We start from the raw sequence: 23,258 nt of genomic DNA, 5'->3' as shown, positions 1-23,258 counted from the left end.
TAAAATATTTTGCTTTGCTTTTCCTGACAGCAAAATGTATTGACCACTACACAAAGCTGCGGGTGGAGAATGCCGAGCTGCCAGAGGACGAAGAGAAAAAGACCATCGATCCTCGTCTGGAGGGCATTGTTAATAAAATGTTCCAGCGATGTCTGGATGATCACAAGTACAAGCAGGCCATTGGGATCGCGTTGGAGACCAGACGCCTGGATGTGTTTGAGAAAACTATCCTTGAATCGGTAAAGTTGGTTATTCATAAAGTAAACACTGTTCATTGTTTAACACTGTGCTGCTTTAATTCAATATTTTTAAGTGTTCTTGGCCAGTAATATCATTGTGAATTATTTAGCACAAACTATATATTTTATAGTTTGTCTGTGGTTTATGGTGTACTAAAAAGGTCATGGGCGCACTCTTCTGAGATAAAATGTGCCAACCTTGTAGAGGGCATCATGTAATTTTTCACCATCTTGGAGTTGCATATGTAAGTAATAAACTGTAGGTGGTGCTGTTGTAATAAAATAACCAAGGAGTGGGTGGTGTGAGGAAGCCGAGTCACAAGTTTTATTTTTCTTTCACAGCATGTTAGTGTTTTATTCCTCTTGTTACCACAACAGTGTAGCAACAGTTTCTTATTAAAGGATTGTCATAGATTTGAGATGTTATACTTAATATGTAATGTTCTTGAAACACATTAGTTCCTTTTCTTCCTTAACATTAGATTAGCTGTGAACACTCGTTACTTCACCAGCCTCTCCTGTGATTTGCAGCTGCGCTACTGTCAGAGCTGCTGTTGTAGAAAATTATTCAACACCTCCTGACCAATCCGAATGCCGGATTTAACAGTGTTGAGGCTTAAAAGTTGATAGAGAATGTCAGCTCTTGTTTTGTTTTCCCTCTGCAGAATGATGTTAGTGGTCTACTGGCCTACAGCCTGAAGATCTGCATGTCTCTGATGCAGAATAAAAAGTTCCGTAATAAGGTTCTCAGAGTGCTCGTTAAGCTTTACATGAACTTGGAGAAGCCTGATTTCATCAACGTGTGCCAGGTGAGACACACTCCTGAGGCAGGGATTTGAACAGCATGATCCTGCGTGCTATTTTATGGTGTGTTTTAATGCTCATTACCACTGCAGTGCCTGATATTCCTGGATGACCCTCAAGCGGTGAGCGATATCTTGGAGAAGTTGGTGAAGGAGGACAACCTTTTGATGGCATACCAGATCTGCTTTGACTTGTATGAAAGTGCGAGCCAACAGTTCCTGTCCTCAGTTATCCAAAACCTTCGCACCGTCGGCACTCCGATCCCTGCTGTTCCTGGCTCCACAAATACTGGCACCGTGCCAACACAGGACAAAGACAGGTGGGCTTTAAAACACACAGTGCTCTGCTCTCTCTCTCTCCCCTAAAGATTGCATGAGCGTCATGTGTTTGATGTTTCCCTGTGCTGCATGGGTTTTTGTTGCTTGTTTACTAGATGAGTATGTTTACTTTTAAACTCGTTTCCATCATCTAAGATGTGAGACCGAACATTCTTAACCTGGTGATTGTTTATTTTGTAAATGAACAAGTTTGTTTTGAAGATATTTGGCATTATCCCACACACTGGATAAATGATGCTGTGGGATGTGCATTAAATACACTTGAATGTGTTTACATTCAACTTCAGAATAATTGCTTATGGATATTGGTGTAATTTTATTTAATACTCGTTTATAAATGTGTGCCTCTGTGTGTCTCCCTCAAAAAAAAAATTAACTTGGACACTAATGTGTTCTGTTGGTTTAATGAAAATCTCTATGGCTTTAATAAATAGGCAAAATAATATTTGTAAACTTTTAAATAATGAGCCTAACGTTCAAATAGTTTTTAAAATACACTGCCAGTCAAAAGTTTAGACACACTTGCTCATTAGTATGAATGATTGTGTCCAAACTTTTGACTGGTACTGAGGGGGTACAGGTGTCTCTGGCTGAACAAACTTTGTCAGCTGTACATTATGATATTAGTGACCTTTTTAATGAATTTTCTTTTATCTGCTGATTTTTACTGTCTTGAGGATAAACTTGTTGGTTGTGTGTGGTTTGGTGGGCATTTTTAATTTATTTCCCCTGATTTTATATTTTAGTGATGCAATGGAGACTGATGATAAAGTTGGCAGTTCTCCTGCTGGAAAAGCTACAGATGCGGTAATTATGATTAGCTTAATCTTTAAAGGTGTTTATTTTATTTTTTAAAGGAAAGACAGATTAGCACCAATTATACACATCTGGGGAAAATTTTGTGTTGGGCTTCATTTTAATAACCCATGGAATTCAATGTATTAAATTTAGTAAAATGTATTAAAATACCTTTAGATTAGATTAAAACGCTTATTGTTTCAAGAAATCTGATAAAACACTTGGATTTTAGCTCAGAGACCTAGAGATTACTCAGTGCACGTATACTATTAATCTGATGCATTTTGTGTAAAAATGCTAATTTAATCAGAGAGAGCAAATATATTTTTGGACCAGCAAATATATTTTTGGATCAACAAATTAAAAAAAAAAATCATTTTACACCACATCCTTGATGCAGAGCAACAATAGAGGTAATGAAAGATTTTTTTTTTAAATGGATATTTTGCTCATTCATCCACATTTATTGCTTGTGTGTTTTTGATTTAACAGAAGGATGAACCAAAAGACCAGAACTCAAAAATGATCAAGATCCTCAGTGGTGAAATGGCTATCGAGCTTCATCTGCAATTCCTCATTCGAAATAACAACACGGACTTAATGATCCTCAAAAACACAAAGGTAGGAATCACTGTTTACACAAAGAATGTTTCAGTTTAGTGTTTTACTGCAGTTATGCATTTAAATATTTTTAAACCTGTTTGTCTTCATCCTGTGCTACACTGATTGTATATAAACGTGATGGGCAAATTGATATGACCAAGATCTTATGTTTTTATATAGTTTTCACTAAAACCTTAATTGTTTTAATAAATTATGAAATTTTATTTGAATCTCTTGGATTATTTAAAATGGGTACTTATTTTTAAATTTTAGGATGCGGTGCGAAATTCGGTATGCCACACAGCGACTGTTATAGCAAACTCTTTCATGCACACAGGAACCACAAGTGACCAGTTTCTCAGGTAGGACTTTTCACATTTCTTTTGACTGCATATCATTTGATAGTGCATTATTATGAATTATACATACAGGACACTTTTCTGATGGAATAAAAACATGTATTCTATTCCCTTCTAGCAGGTTTCATTAATTTGGTTTGATAGCATGCAATATTATTAGCATATTGCTTATCCCACATGTATTATGTCACTCTACCCAATGGAGAATGAGCATGCAATATGGTTTGATATTGCATGGTTCTCAAGGCAACATGACGTCACGCATCGAAGACGTAAAACTTCCACACTAGCGAGCAACTGTGACAATTTGTAAACAAACATGGCCACCAGGTTTGCTTTGTTGAATATGGAAGAATTTGAGAGAAGTTTGAAAGAGAAAGACGCGCTGAACACCCGAAAGGAATGTATGTGTAATTATCATAATAATATTAGCTGCTGTTTTTTTTTTTATGGTATATCAGAGATATTCAGTTCCGCTAGCATGGTATCAAACGAGTTGAAGAGTTCAATATCATGCTATCAGAATTGAAGAATATATCCAGGGTGTCCGCGGAGTCTAAAAAAGTCTAAAATTACACATTTTCAATTTTAGGCCTAAAAAAGCCTAAAATACAGAGAGATTTTGCACTGTTGGTCTAAAATCTCATTTGGGTAATTTAAGACCTCGGTGCTGAAAGGAACTTCCGGGAAGATTTTCTAGTTTCAGTTGTGTTGCCAGATTGGGTGGTTTTAAGTGCGTTTTGGTGGGTTTTGAACATATTTTGGGCTGGAAAACGTCAGCAGTATCTGGCAGCACTGCCGGCGGGAAGATTTCCTGGTTCCGGTTTACAGCGCTGACTCAGTTCGTGCAATTGCTGGTGTTGCATAGGCTACCATGTAAGCTCTGTCAATTTCAGCGACAAATTAAAAATGGAAGCGGATGAATTGGTTCCTAAAAGAACTAGTAAGGGGTCAGTCATCTGGCATTTTTTTGGATATCGTGAGGAGGACGTGGAACAGCAAATGCCAGTTTGTAAAGTGTGCAAAAAAACCTGTCATCACGAAAGGCAGCAGCACGACAAATATGTTCCATCACCTGAAAACGCACCCGGTACAGTATGAAGAGTCTCTTAAACTCCGAACTACTTGCCCACGAGCTAAACCCCCCCACGAGCTAAACAAATGACTATTGAGGTATTTCACCTGACGTCACAGGGTCACGTGACCCCCGGTGTCCACCATTTTGGACGGCAAGCTAGCTAATGTCAACAACAGTAGCTAGTATGTTACTGTAGCAATATTTACGTTCAGTCATTTGGATGACTGTTAAAACCTTTCAGTCTCAAGTTTTTCCTTTACTGGATTTACTAGTTTACTGAGCTAGCGCGCGATGGCTCCCGGCCCGGCCGGAGAGCGCGCGATGGCTCCCGGCCCGGCCGGAGAGCGCGCGATGGCTCCCGGCCCGGCCGGAGAGCGCGCGATGGCTCCCGGCCCGGCCGGAGAGCGCGCGATGGCTCCCGGCCCGGCCGGAGAGCGCGCGATGGCTCCCGGCCCGGCCGGAGAGCGCGCGATGGCTCCCGGCCCGGCCGGAGAGCGCGCGATGGCTCCCGGCCCGGCCGGAGAGCGCGCGATGGCTCCCGGCCCGGCCGGAGAGCGCGCGATGGCTCCCGGCCCGGCCGGAGAGCGCGCGATGGCTCCCGGCCCGGCCGGAGAGCGCGCGATGGCTCCCGGCCCGGCCGGAGAGCGCGCGATGGCTCCCGGCCCGGCCGGAGAGCGCGCGATGGCTCCCGGCCCGGCCGGAGAGCGCGCGATGGCTCCCGGCCCGGCCGGAGAGCGCGCGATGGCTCCCGGCCCGGCCGGAGAGCGCGCGATGGCTCCCGGCCCGGCCGGAGAGCGCGCGATGGCTCCCGGCCCGGCCGGAGAGCGCGCGATGGCTCCCGGCCCGGCCGGAGAGCGCGCGATGGCTCCCGGCCCGGCCGGAGAGCGCGCGATGGCTCCCGGCCCGGCCGGAGAGCGCGCGATGGCTCCCGGCCCGGCCGGAGAGCGCGCGATGGCTCCCGGCCCGGCCGGAGAGCGCGCGATGGCTCCCGGCCCGGCCGGAGAGCGCGCGATGGCTCCCGGCCCGGCCGGAGAGCGCGCGATGGCTCCCGGCCCGGCCGGAGAGCGCGCGATGGCTCCCGGCCCGGCCGGAGAGCGCTAGCTCAGTAAACTAGTAAATCCAGTAAAGGAAAAACTTGAGACTGAAAGGTTTTAACAGTCATCCAAATGACTGAACGTAAACATTGCTACAGTAACATACCAGCTACTATGTTGTTGACATTAGCTAGTGCTAACAGCTAGTTGCTAGTACACTGCTACAACACAGACACCGACCCTAATAATACAGTTCTTAGTCATTGCCTGGTAACAGCAAATTTATAACGGGCCATGTCTCAACAGACTAAGAAGTTATTTCAATGACATTTAATAACATTTTGTTTATCCTGAGGACCGAAAGTAAATGAAAATGTGAACAAACCTTAGCTGTAATCAGATGGCGACCACCGGCTCCAGGGACGACCCGCTGATGTAGGCATGTTACCCAGCCTAACACAAAATATTTGTAGGCATCCAAACTTTTATACGCTTTCAGATCAATACCTGTGTATGGCGATGGGTTTTTAACGACATAGGTATACAGATCATGTGGGCCGAAGTCAGGTAAAGACGAGGGCTTCGTGTACTTCCGTACGTCAGTGAACAATCCTGGTGGAAGCAGGTAAACATCGTTCTCTAAGCCTGCTAACCTCAATTTTTGCAAATACCTCTCCCTCTGCTCGCCCTGTAAATGCCCTACATCACTGGATAGTGAAGGTGTTTTCTGCATCTCGCTCCTTTTTCTTTTGTTTTTCGTTTGTCGCCTTCCTCGCATTCAAACTGATTCGAGCCGTGCCGTCCAAAATGGCAGCATCACATGACTTGGTCACGTGAGTGAAATACCTCAATAGCGGCCTCGTTCTCCAAAGCACCCCCATATGAGAAAACGAGTCAGACATGGAGAGCTATAACGGATGCAATCACTAACGTCATTGCCGAAGACATGATCCCAGTTAGTATAGTGGAAAAACCAGGCTTCCAAAAATTAATAAACACACTCGATCCCAAATATGAGTTGCCTGGTCGCAGACATTTTACAGAGAAGGCAATACTGGAATTATACACATCTGAGAGGCAGAGCCAGAAAACATTCAGTTCAAAAGTGTGCAAAGAGAAAAATTGTTTTGCAGATCTCGCTCTTCTCTCCCTCAATTTCTCTCTCTCTTGTGAATGTTCCAGTGGTTCTCAGTAGTCAGGTAAATAGCTTGGAGATCTGTTTTTTAAAATAATTTAATGAATGAACACTTTTCTTATTTAGGCTAAATGTCTTTCTCAGTGTTGAGCTTGCACTTTATTGGTTTGAGCTCTGAGCAGCTCTGTATTGTGTTGCCCCTTTGTTGCAATTTTCAAGATTGTTTTTGCAGTTTGTGCCACATCTTTGTTAAATAAAAAGTCTTATTTCAATTCAATTGTGATTAATCACCAACATGAAAATTTAAAATGTGTTGTTGAAAACCACCTGTAAGTTAACCAAGAATGTTATTTAATCTGCAGGGATTGTAGTGAAAAGAGTAAAAGTTAGATTTCATGGGGTCCTTTAGAGGAGATTTAAATATATCGAGATGTATCGTATATCATGAAATGGAGAAAATGTATCGGGATATTCATTTTTTCTCATATCGCACAGGCTTATTGTCATGGTTTGTAGCAAAATGGGCAAATGCAAGTTTAACGACTGCTGGCTTGAACGCAATGATTTTGTAGACTGGTTAAAACGTGTACCAAACAATCCGTTTGAGGCGTACTGCACATTGTGCAAAAGAACACTCAAACTCAGCACCCTGGGTGTAAAGGCACCAGAATTGCACGCAAAAGCGGAGAAGCACCAGGCTGCCCATAAAAGTCTGCAACATTCGCATGCCATCACTTAATTTTGTTCACCGTTGTCGGGTCCAAGCACATCTCGAGACGGTGTATCAGCTAACTCCATGCAAACTGTAACGTTACAACACGCAAACCGTACGGAATCGAATGCCTCATCCTCAAGTGATTTACGGGATGTCTTTGGCTCCACTGCAACTTAGTTCCTCATTAATGCAAGAGCGCACCCTAGGGATGTAATGAGTTCATTGGTGAATGATAATAAATTTTGTTATTTCGAAAGTAATTCAGGCTCTCCCAATTTTCTTTATTTTTTTTTTGTGTGGCATAAGTCTTAAATTTAACCTGTTATGGTCTTAAAAAGGTCTTAAATTGAACTTGTTCAAGCCTGCAGAAACCCTGATATCTGATATACCACTCAATGCCACCCAATATTATTTAATTATTTACTATATAGGGCTATATGAAAAGATGTTTATTGCTAATGATAAACAATGTTGTTCCTGTCATTATTAGTAGTATTGTTTGTTAGTTATTAAACACTGACTTTATTGCTTTCATAATTTGATATTTAAAAACATTCATTTTTGTCTTTGACATGAGGGTGTTATTTCTGATAAGACCTCGACTTTTCTGTTGCTGTTATACAGTGGATTAACAACATGATCAAAAAAGCAATTGCACATTGTTTCAAATGTTTACTTTGTTCCATAGCAACAAGATATTCAACAAAATTTATTTTACAGAGCTTGCAGCTTAATGGCTAATCTTTCAAGCTCTTTTACCTGACTCCTTAGCATCACATACAACTAATGTTTGTGTGCAGTTGTTTGGAAGAAAAAAGCAGACTAATTTTACTGTATTTTCAAAACACTGCCTTAATTTACTTAGAAAGTAAACACACAAACTTGGCACAGTTCCCTCACAAGATATCACACAAACCTTTGCAAGTTAGCACTCTGGAAATCCTGACCTCGTGGTCACCAAATTTGGTGTGAATCTGATGAATTGCCTATCGGGAGATTTTATAAGATTGATACACTTAACAAATTTGGTACATGTTGGTGAAACTGGATGCTCATAGTTAAGAAAAATGTCAAAGTAGGTGCTATCTGTCAGCCCAGGTCCAATCTTTTGCCAGAACCTGTTGTCCGTCACTTCTGGTGTGTGTGCGCGCGTGCGTGCCATGCTTTTGATCATCCCATGCACCACAACTAACTGCTATATAAATATATACCATTGTTCTTATAGAGAAAATCTGGAGTGGCTTGCACGAGCAACAAACTGGGCAAAATTCACAGCTACTGCGAGTCTTGGTGTCATTCACAAGGTAAATTGGTTTTTGTCTTGAAAAAAATTTATCACTATGATAAATTTCTGTGGGCGGCACGGTGGTGTAGTGGTTAGTGCTGTCACCTCACAGCAAGAAGGTCCGGGTTCGAGCCCCGTGGCTGGCAAGGGCCTTTCTGTGTGGAGTTTGCATGTTCTCCCCGTGTCCACATGGGTTTCCTCCGGGTGCTCCGGTTTCCCCCACAGTCCAAAGACATGCAGGTCAGGTTAACTGGTGACTCTAAATTGACCGTAGGTGTGAGTGTGAATAGTTGTCTGTGTCAGCCCTGTGATGACCTGGCGACTTGTCCAGGGTGTACCCCGCCTTTCGCCTGTAGTCAGCTGGGATAGGCTCCAGCTTGCCTGCGACCCTGTAGAAGGATAAAGCGGCTAGAGATAATGAAATGAGATGAGATAAATTTCTGTGGGCAGCATGGTAGTGTAGTGGTTAGCGCTGTCGCCTCACAGCAAGAAGGTCCGGGTTCGAGCCCCGTGGCCGGCAAGGGCCTTTCTGTGCGGAGTTTGCATGTTCTCCCCATGTCCGTGTGGGTTTCCTCCGGGTGCTCCGGTTTCCCCCACAGTCCAAAGACATGCAGGTCAGGTTAACTGGTGACTCTAAATTGACCGTAGGTGTGAATGTGAGTGTGAATGGGTGTCTGTGTCAGCCCTGTGATGACCTGGCGACTTGTCCAGGGTGTACCCAGCCTTTCGCCGGTAGTCAGCTGGGATAGGCTCCAGCTTGCCTGCGACCCTGTAGGACAGGATAAAGCGGCTAGAGATAATGAGATGAGAGAAATTTCTGTGACGGAAGTTCAAACCATGAAACATTTTTTCTTTCAGGGGCATGAAAAGGAAGCCCTGCAGCTGATGGCCACATACCTGCCCAAAGACACATCACCAGGCTCTGCCTATCAGGAAGGAGGAGGCCTTTATGCGCTCGGACTGATTCACGCCAACCACGGGGGGGACATTATAGATTATCTACTCAGTCAGCTAAAGAATGCTAGCAATGATGTGAGTTCCTGAAACACATGACTACAGTTATTGAAACTGCAGAAAGTTAACTGGCTGATTTTATTTTTACTTCCTTTTTACAGATTGTGCGTCATGGCGGAGCTCTGGGTCTCGGCTTAGCGGCTCTTGGTACGGCCCGACAGGATGTTTATGAACTACTCAAATCAAACCTCTACCAGGATGATGCAGTCACGGGTAAATAAATGCCTGCCTCTTTTTTTTTTTTTTTTTTCCCCCCCATTTGTTTTCTAGTTTTATTTGTTGCTATTTTTCTTTTATATTTGTTTTTGTTTTCTTTTCTCTTTCTATTTATTTATAGGGTATTTATTCAGGTTTTCCCCTTACTGTCTGTTTTTTCTCTATTTATTCAGTGAATTACTACTTTCTTTTATTCCTATTTATTTTAGTTTTATTTCTTTGCGTTTTTCATGTTTTCTTTTTTGTTCTTTCTTTTTGTTCATGCATTTATTTGTTTATTTTGTCTGTCCTTTCTTCCGGCGGCAGCGCGGCACAGACGCAGCGGTCCCTCTCTCTCCCGTGTTTTGTTTGTTTTCTTTGTAAAATGTGTTTTTCGGAGTGTCTTTCTCGTCAATGTATGTCGGAACACAAATACAGCCGACAGGAATTGTTACAAATTCGGAACAGCAAGATATGCAATGTTTTGGACATTGAAACACGGACGCTACAGGAGCTGGGAATCCTGCGCAGACCTGCGGACTCGCCTAGCACGTCAACCCCAGGAAAGAGGAAACTAGGAAGCAGGGGAAACGCGGAAGCATCCGGAACAGGCTAGCAGCTAACCCTAATCGGCCGGCCATACCATCTATCCTGCTAGCAAACGTCAGATCACTGGACAACAAAATGGACCACATTTGACTTCTAAGATCAGCGAACCAGACAGTAAGCAGTTGTGTGTTCATTTTCACTGAAACATGGCTAAACGACAACATCCCTGACTCAGCCATACAACTGGAGCAACTAACATGCTACCGAGCGGACAGAGCGCTCTCGGAAGGAGGTAAAAGTCGTGGTGGGGCCGTGTGTGTTTACATCCGAGATGAATGGTGCAGAGACGCTAAGGTAGTTTATAGACACTGTTCACCACTGGCTGAGTTCATGATCATTAAGTGCCGTCCATTCTACTTGCCGAGAGAGTTTACCGTGATTCTGCTCGTCGCAGTTTACATTCCACCAACCAACAACAACAGCGAGAGAAATGCAGCACTAAATGAACTCTACCATGCTATCGGCGAACAACAGACAACACACCCAGATGGTTTCATCATTCTCACCGTGAATTTCAGTCATGCTGATCTAAAAACTGTCCTTCCAAAATACCACCAGCATGTGGATTTTCCAACAAGGGGAAAAAACACACTGGACATGGTATACACTTCCCATAAAGAAGCCTACAGAGCAACACACCTCCCCCAAATCGGACTATCAGACCATGAAACTGTCCTGCTACTGCCCGCATACAGACAAAAGGCGAAACTAGCCAAACCGGTTCCAAAAGAGGTGAGAGTATGACCAGACGGCACCCAAGCTGCTCTCCAGCACTGCTTTGAAATAACTGATTGGGACATTTTCAGACAAGCAGCCACCTACAACAACCAAACAGACATTGAGGAGTACACATACTGTGACCTCCTACATCACCAAGTGCATTGATGTGACGCACACAAAAACCATCATCACTCGGGCCAACCAGAAGCCATGGCTGACAGGGGATGTCCACAGGCTGCTGAAGGCTAGAGATAAAGCCTTCAGAGCTGGGGATGAAGCGGGCCTGAAAATAGCAAGAGCGAACCCGTCATGAGGCATTAGGAAAGCAAAAAAGGACTACACACAGAAAATAACTTCCCACTTCAGAGATAGCAAAGATGCACAGAGCCTATGGAAGGGCATCCAAGCTATCACTGACTACAAGCCCGTGCCACGAAGCTGTGAAAGCAACACGCCTCTGCTGAACGACCTGAACAGCTTCTTCGCACGTTTCAAGGAACAAAACAACACCCATCCACAGAAAACACCACCCCCACCTCACGACCAGACACTGTGTCTGTCTGTCGCTAGTGTGAAGAGAGCACTCACCAACATCAACCCACACAAAGCAACAGGCCCAGACAACATCCCTGCTCGGGTGCTGAAGGACTGCGCTGAGGAACTAAAGCATGTTTTCACTGACATCTTTAACACCTCACTGGAACAAGCCATCGTACCCTCCTGCTTCAAAGCCGCCACCATCATACCCGTGCCAAAGAAGCCATCACCATCCTGCTTCAACGACTACCGTCCTGTAGCACTGACACCCATTATTATGAAGTGCTTCAAACGACTGGTCATGGCACACATCAAATCCACCCTCCCACCCACCCTGGACCCCTTCCAGTTCGCATACAGGGCCCGACGCTCCACAGAGGATGCAATCTGCTCTGCTCTTCACCCAGCCCTCACTCACCTGGAGAAAAAAGATTCATATGTGAGAATGCTGTTCATTGACTTCAGCTCAGCATTCAATACCATAATACCCTAACAGCTGATCTGCAAACTGGACAAGCTGGGCCTCAGTACCTCCCTCTGCAACTGGCTACTAGACTTCCTCAGCAAGAGACCACAAGCAGTACGTGTCGGCAACACCTCAAGCACCATCACGCTAAGCACAGGAGCTCCACAAGGCTGTGTGCTCAGTCCTCTGCTCTTCACCCTGCTGACACACGACTGCAAAACAACCTACAGTACCAACCACCTGGTGAAGTTTGCAGACGACACAACTCTGGTGGGTCTCATCACCAACGGCGACGAGACGCACTACAGGACTGAGGTGGACCTTCTGGCCAAGTGGTGCAGAGACAACAACCTCCTGCTGAACGTCAGTAAGACAAAGGAGATTGTTGTCAACTTCCAGAGAGGCCACAGCCAACACCTGCCACTGACCATCGATGGTGCTGCTGTGGAGAGAGTGAGAAGCACAAAATTCCTTGGAGTGCACATCAGTGAGGACCTCTCCTGGACCAACAACACCGCAGCACTGGCCAAGAAAGCCCAACAGCGCCTCTACTTCCTGCGCAAACTGAAGCACGCCAGTGCCCCACCACCCATCATGACTACGTTCTACAGAGGGACCATTGAGAGCATCCTCTCCAGCTGCACCACTGTATGGGGCGAGAGCTGCACTGACCACAACAGGAAAGCCCTGCAGCATATAGTGAACACAGCTAGGAAGATCATCAATGCACCCCTCCCCTCCCTGCAAGACATATACACCACCCGCCTCACCCTCAAAGCTCTCTCTCACAATCGTGAGAGATGAGACTCACCCAGCTCATAACCTGTTTAGCCTCCTGCCCTCTGGAAAGAGGTACAGGAGCCTACGGTCCAGAACCACCAGACTCACCAACAGCTTCATCCACCAGGACGTCAGGATGTTGAACTCCCTCCCATCACTGACAGCTCCACCCACCAGACAGCCAAGAAGTTAGGATTTTGCCCCTCCCCGCATGGGAAAGACTCTGACTCAGGAACTACCCCCCATATATATATATATATATATATATATATATATATATATATATATATATATATATATATATATACACACACACACAGAAAGACTCTGACTCAGGAAGCCCCCCCCACACACACGCGGAAAGACTCGAACTCAGGAAAGACTCTGACTATGGAACTGCACTATGTGACTTTGCACTTTTACCTGCACTACCTCACTTTTTTTTACACACCATACACTGTTTCTTGTTGCTGCTGCCCTCCACGGAAAAGACTTCTCTATGGAACTACACATGTGACTTTGCACCTTACCTGAACTATCTCATAAGAACTGCCTTGGGTCCTGCAATATAACAACTTACCATATGCTGCTTCTGAATGCTGCTACACATTATTAACACATTTTACATAACACTGCTACTGTGATAACCTCAACTGGACTGCCCTGGACTGTGCTGTACTGTACTGTCTTGTATACCGGTCTTGTTCTTATCTTCCTGTCTTTAGCCTAGATTATTTTTCTAAATGTTAAATGTGTCAATTTTTTTTTAAATCATTACTTTATTATTACTTATTGCTTGTTACACTGTTATTGGTCCTGTCTTGCACTTTAATGTTTGTCTTGTTAATGTCAGTCCTATGTTTGTCTGTGTCTTTACATGGGATAGAGAGAAACGTAATTTCAATTTCCTTGTATGACCTGTGCATATGAAGAAACTGACAATAAAGCTGACTTGAACTTGAACTTTTTTTAATTTGCTTTTTCTTACCTCATTTTAAATTAAACTGTCTTCTCGGTGTGTGTGTGTGTGTGTGTGTAGGAGAGGCTGCAGGTCTGGCATTAGGTCTGGTCATGCTGGGCTCTAAATCAGCTCAGGCTATCGAGGACATGGTGGGTTATGCTCAGGAGACACAACATGAGAAAATTCTGCGCGGTTTGGCAGTGGGCATCGCCCTGGTCATGTATGGCAGAATGGAGGAGGCGGACGCGCTCATAGAGAGTCTCTGCAGGGACAAAGTGAGTGCACATTATTGAACCGTTTTAAAATTTGGCCACTGGTCCAAAAAATGAGACCATGAGAACCCCCATCCTACAGTGACAGTCCTGTGCTGGCTTTTATTTTGCACCATGACCCTGGGGGTGAGACACATTATTTTTCCCCCTACTGTATTTATATAGATAGATGAGGTGATTGATAAAAACGAACTTGACTTGTGCTTGGCATAAAGTTGAAGCTCTGTTTTGTTTCACTGCCTGTGTAGGACCCGATTCTGCGCCGCTCAGGAATGTATACAGTCGGTATGGCCTACTGTGGCTCAGGAAACAACAAGGCCATCCGACGCCTGCTGCATGTCGCGGTATGTCTGTCTGTCTCTCTCTCTCTCTCGCGCGCGCGTGCGCACGCTTGACAGGACTTCCTAAAATAAAGATAATGGTTATGGGTTATTTTTGAGGTTTAAAATAAGTGAGCAGATTTGTTGCTTGTAATAAAAAGATCTCAGTAAGGGGAACTATATTGTTTTATGAAACAGTTCAGTCTAATTTATTTGTTTATAAGCAAGTTTTTCTTTATACAAAATGTTTTTTGCATCTTTCTGACCAAATTTAAATTTTCACCTCAGTTAGAGAGCAGTCTCCCAAACCATTCAGGGTGCATTTGGCTCGGTGCAGGTATGTTAGGAATGTATTAGGAGGAGTAATGTATAGCTAGTGATCATACATACAGTGTGTGATTAAAAATAAAAAATAAAGGAGACTGATTTCTACACATGGAGCAGTTTTACCATTATTAACAGACATTTCATTTTGTATACAAATTAATGTTGTGACTCCTCTTTTCAAAGAATTGTTTTTTTTCATATAAATGCTCAGTGAATAATTGCATAGTAATCAGATTATGCTGACTTTTTTTTTTGGGGGGGGGGTCCTGGAATGCTGGAATTAATCTTTTAAATTAGTTCATCGTTTTACTTTTAATCAATTTATATAAGTAACATGGAGCTTTAGGAATAGAAGTCCTACAGGTGCAATACTGTAGATGCAGTCTGTCCTGCAGGTGGCGCCATTTATTTATTCATTTATTTTTGTGAAAAGTTGCTCATTTCACAATTTGTCAATTTTCTGGTATTATTTGCAGTCCTGCTTTTTGAGCAACTGAAATGTTACAGTATAATTTGTACTTGCAACATTATTAAATCATGTTACTTTACAATTGTTTTAATTAGTTCATTACAATTAAGTACTCCTTAGACTCTGTGGATGCATGCAGATGTTGGCACTTTTTTATTTGTTCTGCTGTATCTATAGAAATAATTTTAAATTAAGTAAATGGAGTAAAATAAAGATGAATGAGACACAAAGTAGATGTATACCAGAATTGAGATGTGCTAGAATAAGGACAAATGTCCCATAAACAGCTTGACGGAGGATGGATCAGAGATGTTGATTTAGAGAATTCCAAAGTTCTGAAGTTATAATGCTGACCACAAAACAGGAACAAGTGCTGAAAAATGACACATTTCTGGATTTGGAAAAATTGTCAAGTAATACAATTTGTCTTTTTAACAAAAGTTTAAAAAACAAATGATTTTGAATGTGGGATTATCTGGATGAATAGACCTCTTGCAGTCACATGACCGGAATGTAAACAGCCGCCATCTTGTCGGTAAAAACACAGCTGAATACTGCTGCACTCGTGTACAAAATGGATCAATTTCAACTGACGGACTACACGGCTCATTTTTCTAATGAACAGATAACTAGATATATGTCTAAAATAAACGACCTACAGATTAGTGACCCTTATCGCTTACCGGACGTAGTTTTCACGACCGCGTCAGTGGATATTGAACTGCCAGCGGAATACCCAGATGTGTATAATTACCTCATTAACTTTCCCTCGCTGTTCAGTGGTGAAGCACTGCGTGCTTATAAATCTCTGGACAGTTACCTTTACAGAAATTCAGGATTTGTCAGCCCCCCTTAGATGTGGCATCTTTGTAAACAAGAAAATAACAATCCTCATTGGATGGGTAAGTCACTTAAGTATTGAGACCCCGCTGGTCTCGCTATCTCGTCCGGAATGTTGTGCATGTGATGGAAATCGCTACAAACCATCATTTTCTGCTGGAAACCAATGTCCAATAAGTCCATACGGTTGTAGTGGATATTGAAGTCCGGTACAGACGAACAACACGCAAAAATACACACAAAAAACATAAACGTGCACAGGTAGGGAGAGCTTGTAGTTGCAGCATCCCCATCATGCGCCGCCATATCCACTATTATGGTTGAATATTTTATACGATCAGTTAGATCAAGTATCAGTAGTCTATCACTATTACTGTATATATGGTATACCTGATAGCAGCAATCCATTTTGCACGCCTGTCAGGGTCCTGTGGCAGCCTACTTCAAGTGTATGTGAGCATCATGGGTTTCCCACACTTGAAAGGGAAGGACTCGGACACAGGATTCCACTCGTCTTATGTTTTATTGATTTTCAGTGGAGTTGACGTTGTAGTAGAATTGTATATAGTAGGGTTTTCCAGAAGAAAAGGTAGAAGTAGAAGGCGGAAATATGGCGTTTGACTGACAAGGTGGCATCTGTTTACAATCTGGATCGGATGTGACGTCACATGCAAGTGCTCCATACATGTACATCATGCCGCGACACCCCCCCACACACACACGCGCGCATGCACATAGGTGCATCTGTGATCATTTTGTATTGACTCAAATAGCAAAAAAAAATCGCTATTTTTCTGAAATGGTGTTCACATGTGTAGTGACACTTACACCATCATATAGCATGGTGCAGGTTTTGAGTTTTGCGTTGAATTCAGAATCCTGGAAATCCACTTTTGCCCTTTTTAGACTGGATTAGTTTTCACTGTGGAGGTGTTTTTTAATTATGTAATTATTTCTAGTTGCGTACACATGCATGTGTCTTGGTAGATGGTGCTGTATCATCTTCTATAAAAAAACTGCAGTAGCAACCAGACTGCATTTCCGCAGAGAAAATGCAAAGTGTGCTTGCTGAGCTGTAGCAGAACAGCTATCATGCTAGCATGTTAAAAGTTAGCATGCCAACATTCTAATGTCAATTAGCATGCTAAGCTAGCATGCTAAGCTAGCATGCTAACATGCTAATGATTAACGTGCTATTTGTTAAAATTCTAACACTTTAAGGCTAATATGCTGACAGCTATCATGTTAACAGCTAACATGCTAATGACTAGTATGTTAACACGTTGAGGGTGACATGCTAACAGCTAGCATGCTAACATGCTCAGGCGAACTCGCTCACAGCAAACATGCAAACTCTGCATGTTACCATGTTAATCCTAACATGTTAACAGCTCTCATGATAACATGCTAATGGTGAACATGCTAACAACTCGCGAGCTAACAGCAGGCATGATATCATAATGGGTAACATGCTAACAGCTAGCATGGTAACACGTGAATGCTTATATGCTAATTGCTATCGTGTGTGCATGTAAGTATTCCTAATAAAGTGGCCATTAAGTTGAAGTTGATTTGCTGTCAAAGTCTCAAATGAGCAGATCCTTGCCAAATGCATCACCACCTATGGGGGAAGGGAGGAATGAGTCAAGCTTCCATTGATTAGTGGCAAAATGGAGAAAAAATGGACGGATGAAAGACAAGACAAGTGCGGGTCAGAACCGATATCATGTGTGTGATGGGTGATTTGGCCTGAGGTGCCGTATGAAGTTTGGTGGATGTGTGGTGAAGTGTTACTGAGCAAAACTCCATTCATTTGAATGGGGCCAAAAATCAATGGAAGCCTATGGAGGTAAAAAGAGATGCGTGAAAACCAAGGAAAAGACGAGTGCAGGTCTCAGATGAGGGGATGGATCTGTGCAGGGACTTGGCCTGAGGCATCAAGTGAAGTTTGGTCACTTGGTTAAAAAAAATTGATGGAGAGTGGTGTTTCAGGAGAAAAACTTTCATTCATTTTCAATGGGGCCAAAAATCAATGCAAGCCTATGGAGGAAAAAGGGATGAGCAAAAAGAAAGGAAAAATGAGTGCTGGTCAGAACCGATTGCATGTATGTGTCGGGGGAGTTGGCCTGAAGCATCACATGAGGTTTGCTGCATCTGCGATGGAGCGTGTTCGAGTAGGACGATTCGATTCATGAGCCCTGTTTATTCTCTATGGGGGAAAAAAAACAAAAGAAAAACGACAAGGACAAGAGAATGGGCGCGTTGATCCAAAAGCTGTATACAAGCACACTACACCACTTCGGGCCAGACGTCTCAGAGTTGGAACGGTGTCTCTATCTCGAACGCCCTAGGAGGAGTAGTAGTGGATCCAAAAAATGTCGGAATAAGGCAGAATAAGTAAACTTAAGAAGAACAATATAGGGTTGGGCGGTATTACGGTAAGAAGGTATCCCGAGGTATCCAAAAGTACCAACGGTATCGGTCTCATTACCGTCATTTTAAAAAAATATATAATATCTAAATAAATATGGAGTACATGAGGTCATAATATAAAATAATAAATTGAAGATCATCCCGAATAACTGTGTGATCGTATTTTCACTAATTCTATCAATTTCCTAAAGAAGTTTTCATCGCGTGCAGGGTTGTTTATGTCGTTACCATGGCAACCCTGCGTGACATTTTGGAGTCTGACAGAAAGCTTCGCAAGAGACTGAGAGCGGGGGTGTCATGGCTCAGATGGCTAAGGCACCGTACCATAAATCCGGGGACCCGGGTTCGATTCCGACCCGAGGTTATTTCCTGATCCTGTTTCTCTCTCCCCCGCTCATTTCCTGTCTCTCTATACTGTCCTATCTAAAAAAAAAAAAAAAAGAGAGACTGAGACCGCGGTTGAAAGATGGCAAGTCAAGATAACGAGTTAGTGGCAAAAAAAAAATACAACATCGGCAGTGTGGCAGTATTTTGGTTTCAAACCAAACGAAAAATCTAATATGTCCCCTAAGGCACACCATAGCCTGGGGTACTCCACTTCCACGAGATCTCTCCAATGAGTTGTGTTTTGAGTAGGTTACATGAGTAACAACAAGGTAAAATAATATAACGTATGACATTTGGGATGTGGGTAATAAACGTTTGAAATGTCATCTACTGAAGAAACGGAAGAAAACATCGTAGCGTAAACTGTTAGGTTTCTGGTGGGAATTAGCAATGCGCTTGCTATCTTTGTTGGGTGTGTTAAACCGTATGGATTTAAGTGGAATAATTGTAAGGAGTTATGTGATCAAGACAACGTTTTAAGCAAGGTAAGGCCATTTGATTATTAATTTCCCTGCCATGGCATGACGTGGGCCCATATGATTTTGCCTTGTGCAGCTATCACGCATTTGAATTAGGTTCGCCTCATTTGCGCTGAAGAATATGGTTTATCGCGCAGTCTAAACGGACTTGGGTGTTGGTTGATTCTTTTTCTTTTTTTTATTTCCCATGCTTGAAAGGGTATGATCCTGCTCATCGTGTACTTTTTTTGATGGAGTAGGTGAAATAGTGCTGCAAATGCGTTTCAACGCAGACATGTGTAAACGACAGTTGAATGCTATTTTCAAGATGAAGGAAGAGTTGCGTGATGCTTTGAAATATCTCTTAATCCATTCATCAATGCACAAAATTCGCTTTGCTGCTTAATCCATACCACAATGCACACAATTCGCTATGCTGCTTTTAAATAGTACATTTGAGGCATAGGCGCACGTTACACAGTAGGCCGAAACAAAATATTATTTTTTTCTCGGTAATACCGTATACCCCGGGAAAACACAGAGACGGTTTAAAGGTATCAAAATTTGGATACCGCCCAACCCTAGAACAATAGTGTGCTTGCCTTTGGCAAGCCCACTAATAACTTCAGGTAATATACATGTTGGTAAAGCTCATGTTCTGTCCTAGAGGAAAATAGGTTTTACGCTTTTTCTTACAGGCACTTTAGGAAGCCCTTATTCTTTTCTGTCCTCTCTCTTTGAAACCAAATTTAAAATGCAGAGCACTAAAATACAGACTGTGTTTACATTACATTACTTTAATAGCATTTAGCAGACACTCTTACCCAGAGCGACGTAAAACATATCCAGAGCAGCCTAGGGAGTAGTTGGGGGATAGGTGTCTTGCTCAAAGGCACTTTAGCCATTCCTGCTGGTCCAGGAAATCAAATCGGCAACCTTTTATTCCCAAAGCTGTTTCTCTAACCATTAGGCTATGGCTTTCCCCATAGGGAGGAATGTTTTAAAAGGATGTGTTGGAGAAACAACACTTCTGGGATTGTGGATGGTTTATGGAGTTCCTAGCACAGGTCACATGACCTGCATGCCCCGCCCCTACACAAATGCTTATAATAAAGATCAATGCAGTGTTTATTAAAATGAGATGTATGTAGTACACAGACTTTTTAGTAGAATGAGAATGCTTACATCCTGAAGACATGGCCATTCATTTATAGAGATCACTTATCCCATGTGAGGTTGATCAGAATTACTACAGACATCCTCTGACATTACCAGAAAATGAATCCTGTCTGAATGCCATCCATGTCTTGATATAGCTGATATCATTATTTTTCATGCTGAGCAAAACCCCCTCCCCTTCTTTGAACAGGTCAGCGATGTGAACGATGACGTACGTAGAGCTGCCGTCGAGTCCATCGGGTTCATCATGTTCAGGTAGGATCTGAAGTGGCATTTCTTTCTCAATCTCTGCTTCCTGTTTACTGTTGGCTGAAATGCTGAGATTGGGGGAAAAAAAATCCGTTCGTCATTCACCCAGTTTAAAATGGGATTTTTATGCACCTTTACACCACAACACTGTTGAATTCTGGATTGCAGTTGATCAGAAGGCACTGATTACTTTTCTAAACTGCAGCTCTAACAGTTCTCCAGCTGCAAATCACAGGATTGTATTTAATGTATGGGTGGCACGGTGGTGTAGTGGTTCGCACTGTCACCTCACAGCAAGAAGGTTCTGGGTTTGAGCCCCGTGGCTGACGGAGGCCTTTCTGTGTGGAGTTGTTCTCTCCATGTCTGCATGGGTTTCCTCCAGGTACTCCGGTTTCCCCCACTGTCCAAAGACATGCAGGTTAGGCTAATTGATGGCTCTAAATTGACTGTAGGTGTGAGTGTGAAATGGTTGTAATGTGTCTCCCCTGTGATGATCTGGCAACTTGTCTAGGGTGTACCCCACCTCTTGCCCATAGTCAGCTTGTGCCCATTGCCTGTGACCCTGCACAGGATAAGCAGTTACGGATAATGGATGGATGGATATTAATGTGTTCTTTCTAATACATTATAGTTTCCATAGTAACATCTCATTCAGAGGGACTTGTATGGTGTACAGTCCACATAAACAGATTTTTAAAAAATAACTATAGGCAAGTTTTATGTAAGGAGATGCTTAGTTCCTTCATTTATGGAAGGAGTCTCCAGTGTCAGCACTTTCTAACAGTTGGAGGTAAAACTAAGTTTTCCAACATCTTCAGGACAGAAAAGGAGAGACTATTGAGGGAACGGCTGTCTGTAGCTGCTGGAATGTAAGTGAGAACAGGAACTAATTTTATTTCCTGGACAATAAAAGTAACTAAGTGGATAAGTAGTACAGCATGTCATGTTTTAAGTGTAATTGTTGGCAAATTGATATGGTATAACTGGAACTAAACCCCTTCTGTTAGTAATATGGTCAGCATTAATGTGTATGCTCTGGAGTGGATTTGTTTTTTAACTAGGCCTGTTGCGATATTCGATATACCGACCTATCGTACGGTAAATGAATCGTAAAGTCTTTTTTTTTTTTTTTTTAAATAAATAAAAAAAAAATGCGTTTTTGGCATTTACGCGCTGTACATCTACATAGGGAAGTCGCCAGAGTATTAGCTTAACCCATTGACTGAATAAAACACTGCGCTGTTTTCTGTTGTCTCACACCGCTCTCTGTCCAAGGCGGGGCCTCCCAGCATGCAACAGTTATCCAGCCAGGGGATCCACTGAATGGGGAAAAGACATGTTGCTCTGTTGTACAGACCATAGGTGTAGAATTGGGTATAGACGTGTCCCTACCAATATTTCTGATTGAAGGGGGGGGAATCACGCTCCATGCACGGTACACAAATGGTTACTGTAGGTTTCCACTGGGCAAAACCATGCAAAATTCGCTCATGAATATTTGCTTTGGGGGCGTGGTCGCGAAAATGGCAATCAAGTTTGGCTACCATGTCAATTAGCTTTGCGGTTGCGTGACCGGCTGCTAGCTAGCAAGCTAGTAAACTGTCGTTGAGGAATGTAACGTTAGATTAGTTCGTAAAATTAATCAGTTAGCAACAGTTCGTATTCAGTGTGTAAAAATGACAACATACGAATATGACTTTGTTTTTCTAAGTTTGTGTGGCATGTAATTAACAGTCTGACTTGATACTAACAACTGGTGTTCATTAACGTCACAAAGACCTTATTAAATCATATCAGATTGTGCTAATGTTGGTTAATATTGCACCTAATCTTGCTTGTGAAGTGCCTGCAAGCTTTAGCAGCCCGCTAACCCTTAATTTGAAGTGCTTCAGTTAAGACCTGCAGAGAGCCCTGACTGAGTTCGGGTAACATGACACGTAAACAACAACCTGATGGTGATGTGGACATTGTTCGTGGCCCAGACACCTTTTAATCAAATAAACATTTTCACATAATAAGCATAACAGCCTCTCCCTCCCCTCTCCGCTCAAGAAGACAACAAAAGGGCAATAATATAACAACCAATCAGAATTCAGATGCATTCTGTTGCCAAGTAAAATTGTAACCTTTCAACGTGTCAAAGTTCTAGAGTCCTCGTCCTGTTTTACCGTTAGATCAGTCACATATCAGCTTAAACTAGCATTCTAAAACTAGTTAAAGATCACACAGAAGATAGCCTACTCCTCCTGACAACCTAATGGAACGCAGTGTTTAAAGCTCCGTATGTGTTTTACTTCCATTTATGAGGGGAAAAGAACATGCACCCTCCTGACAGTCAATGTGTTATTCGCTTGTAAAACACATTTGCGAATTGGTAGAATTAGTTAATCATCACATGCAAGATTTGCAATTAATGAATTGAATTGCATATTATTATTCATGAATTACTACAGTTCTGAACTTCAAATTTTAAATGTCTGGACTTTGGAGAGATGATGGATGCTCTTTTGGTGGGACACAATGGAGCAAAATATTGTGACCCTCTAATGTTGACCTGAAGTTGGCGCCACTGTGGGTTGGCATTGGGTTTTTGCCCCCACCAATGTTAATAACAAACCTACACCCTTGCCTACATGTTATCTCGTTCGAATTGC

The 23,258-nt window shown here is 42.9% G+C and overlaps 1 protein-coding gene across 1 annotated transcript in view; it reads left to right on the top strand.

Moving 5' to 3' along the window:
- The window catches only part of psmd1 (proteasome 26S subunit, non-ATPase 1), an 84,076-nt gene that overhangs the window by 10,778 nt on the left and 50,040 nt on the right, over nt 1–23,258 (top strand). Inside the window, exons 5-16 of the mRNA XM_060941159.1 lie at nt 31–239; nt 905–1,048; nt 1,136–1,362; nt 2,128–2,188; nt 2,672–2,800; nt 3,056–3,144; nt 8,329–8,407; nt 9,247–9,420; nt 9,504–9,615; nt 13,749–13,945; nt 14,191–14,286; nt 20,546–20,610. Coding sequence (XP_060797142.1) covers nt 31–239; nt 905–1,048; nt 1,136–1,362; nt 2,128–2,188; nt 2,672–2,800; nt 3,056–3,144; nt 8,329–8,407; nt 9,247–9,420; nt 9,504–9,615; nt 13,749–13,945; nt 14,191–14,286; nt 20,546–20,610 — 1,582 coding nt within the window. The remainder of the gene's footprint in view (nt 1–30; nt 240–904; nt 1,049–1,135; nt 1,363–2,127; nt 2,189–2,671; nt 2,801–3,055; nt 3,145–8,328; nt 8,408–9,246; nt 9,421–9,503; nt 9,616–13,748; nt 13,946–14,190; nt 14,287–20,545; nt 20,611–23,258) is intronic.

The sequence above is a fragment of the Neoarius graeffei genome, chromosome 15 (assembly GCF_027579695.1).
Source record: "Neoarius graeffei isolate fNeoGra1 chromosome 15, fNeoGra1.pri, whole genome shotgun sequence".
NCBI lineage: Eukaryota > Metazoa > Chordata > Actinopteri > Siluriformes > Ariidae > Neoarius > Neoarius graeffei.
This window is presented reverse-complemented; position numbering and strand designations above follow the sequence as displayed.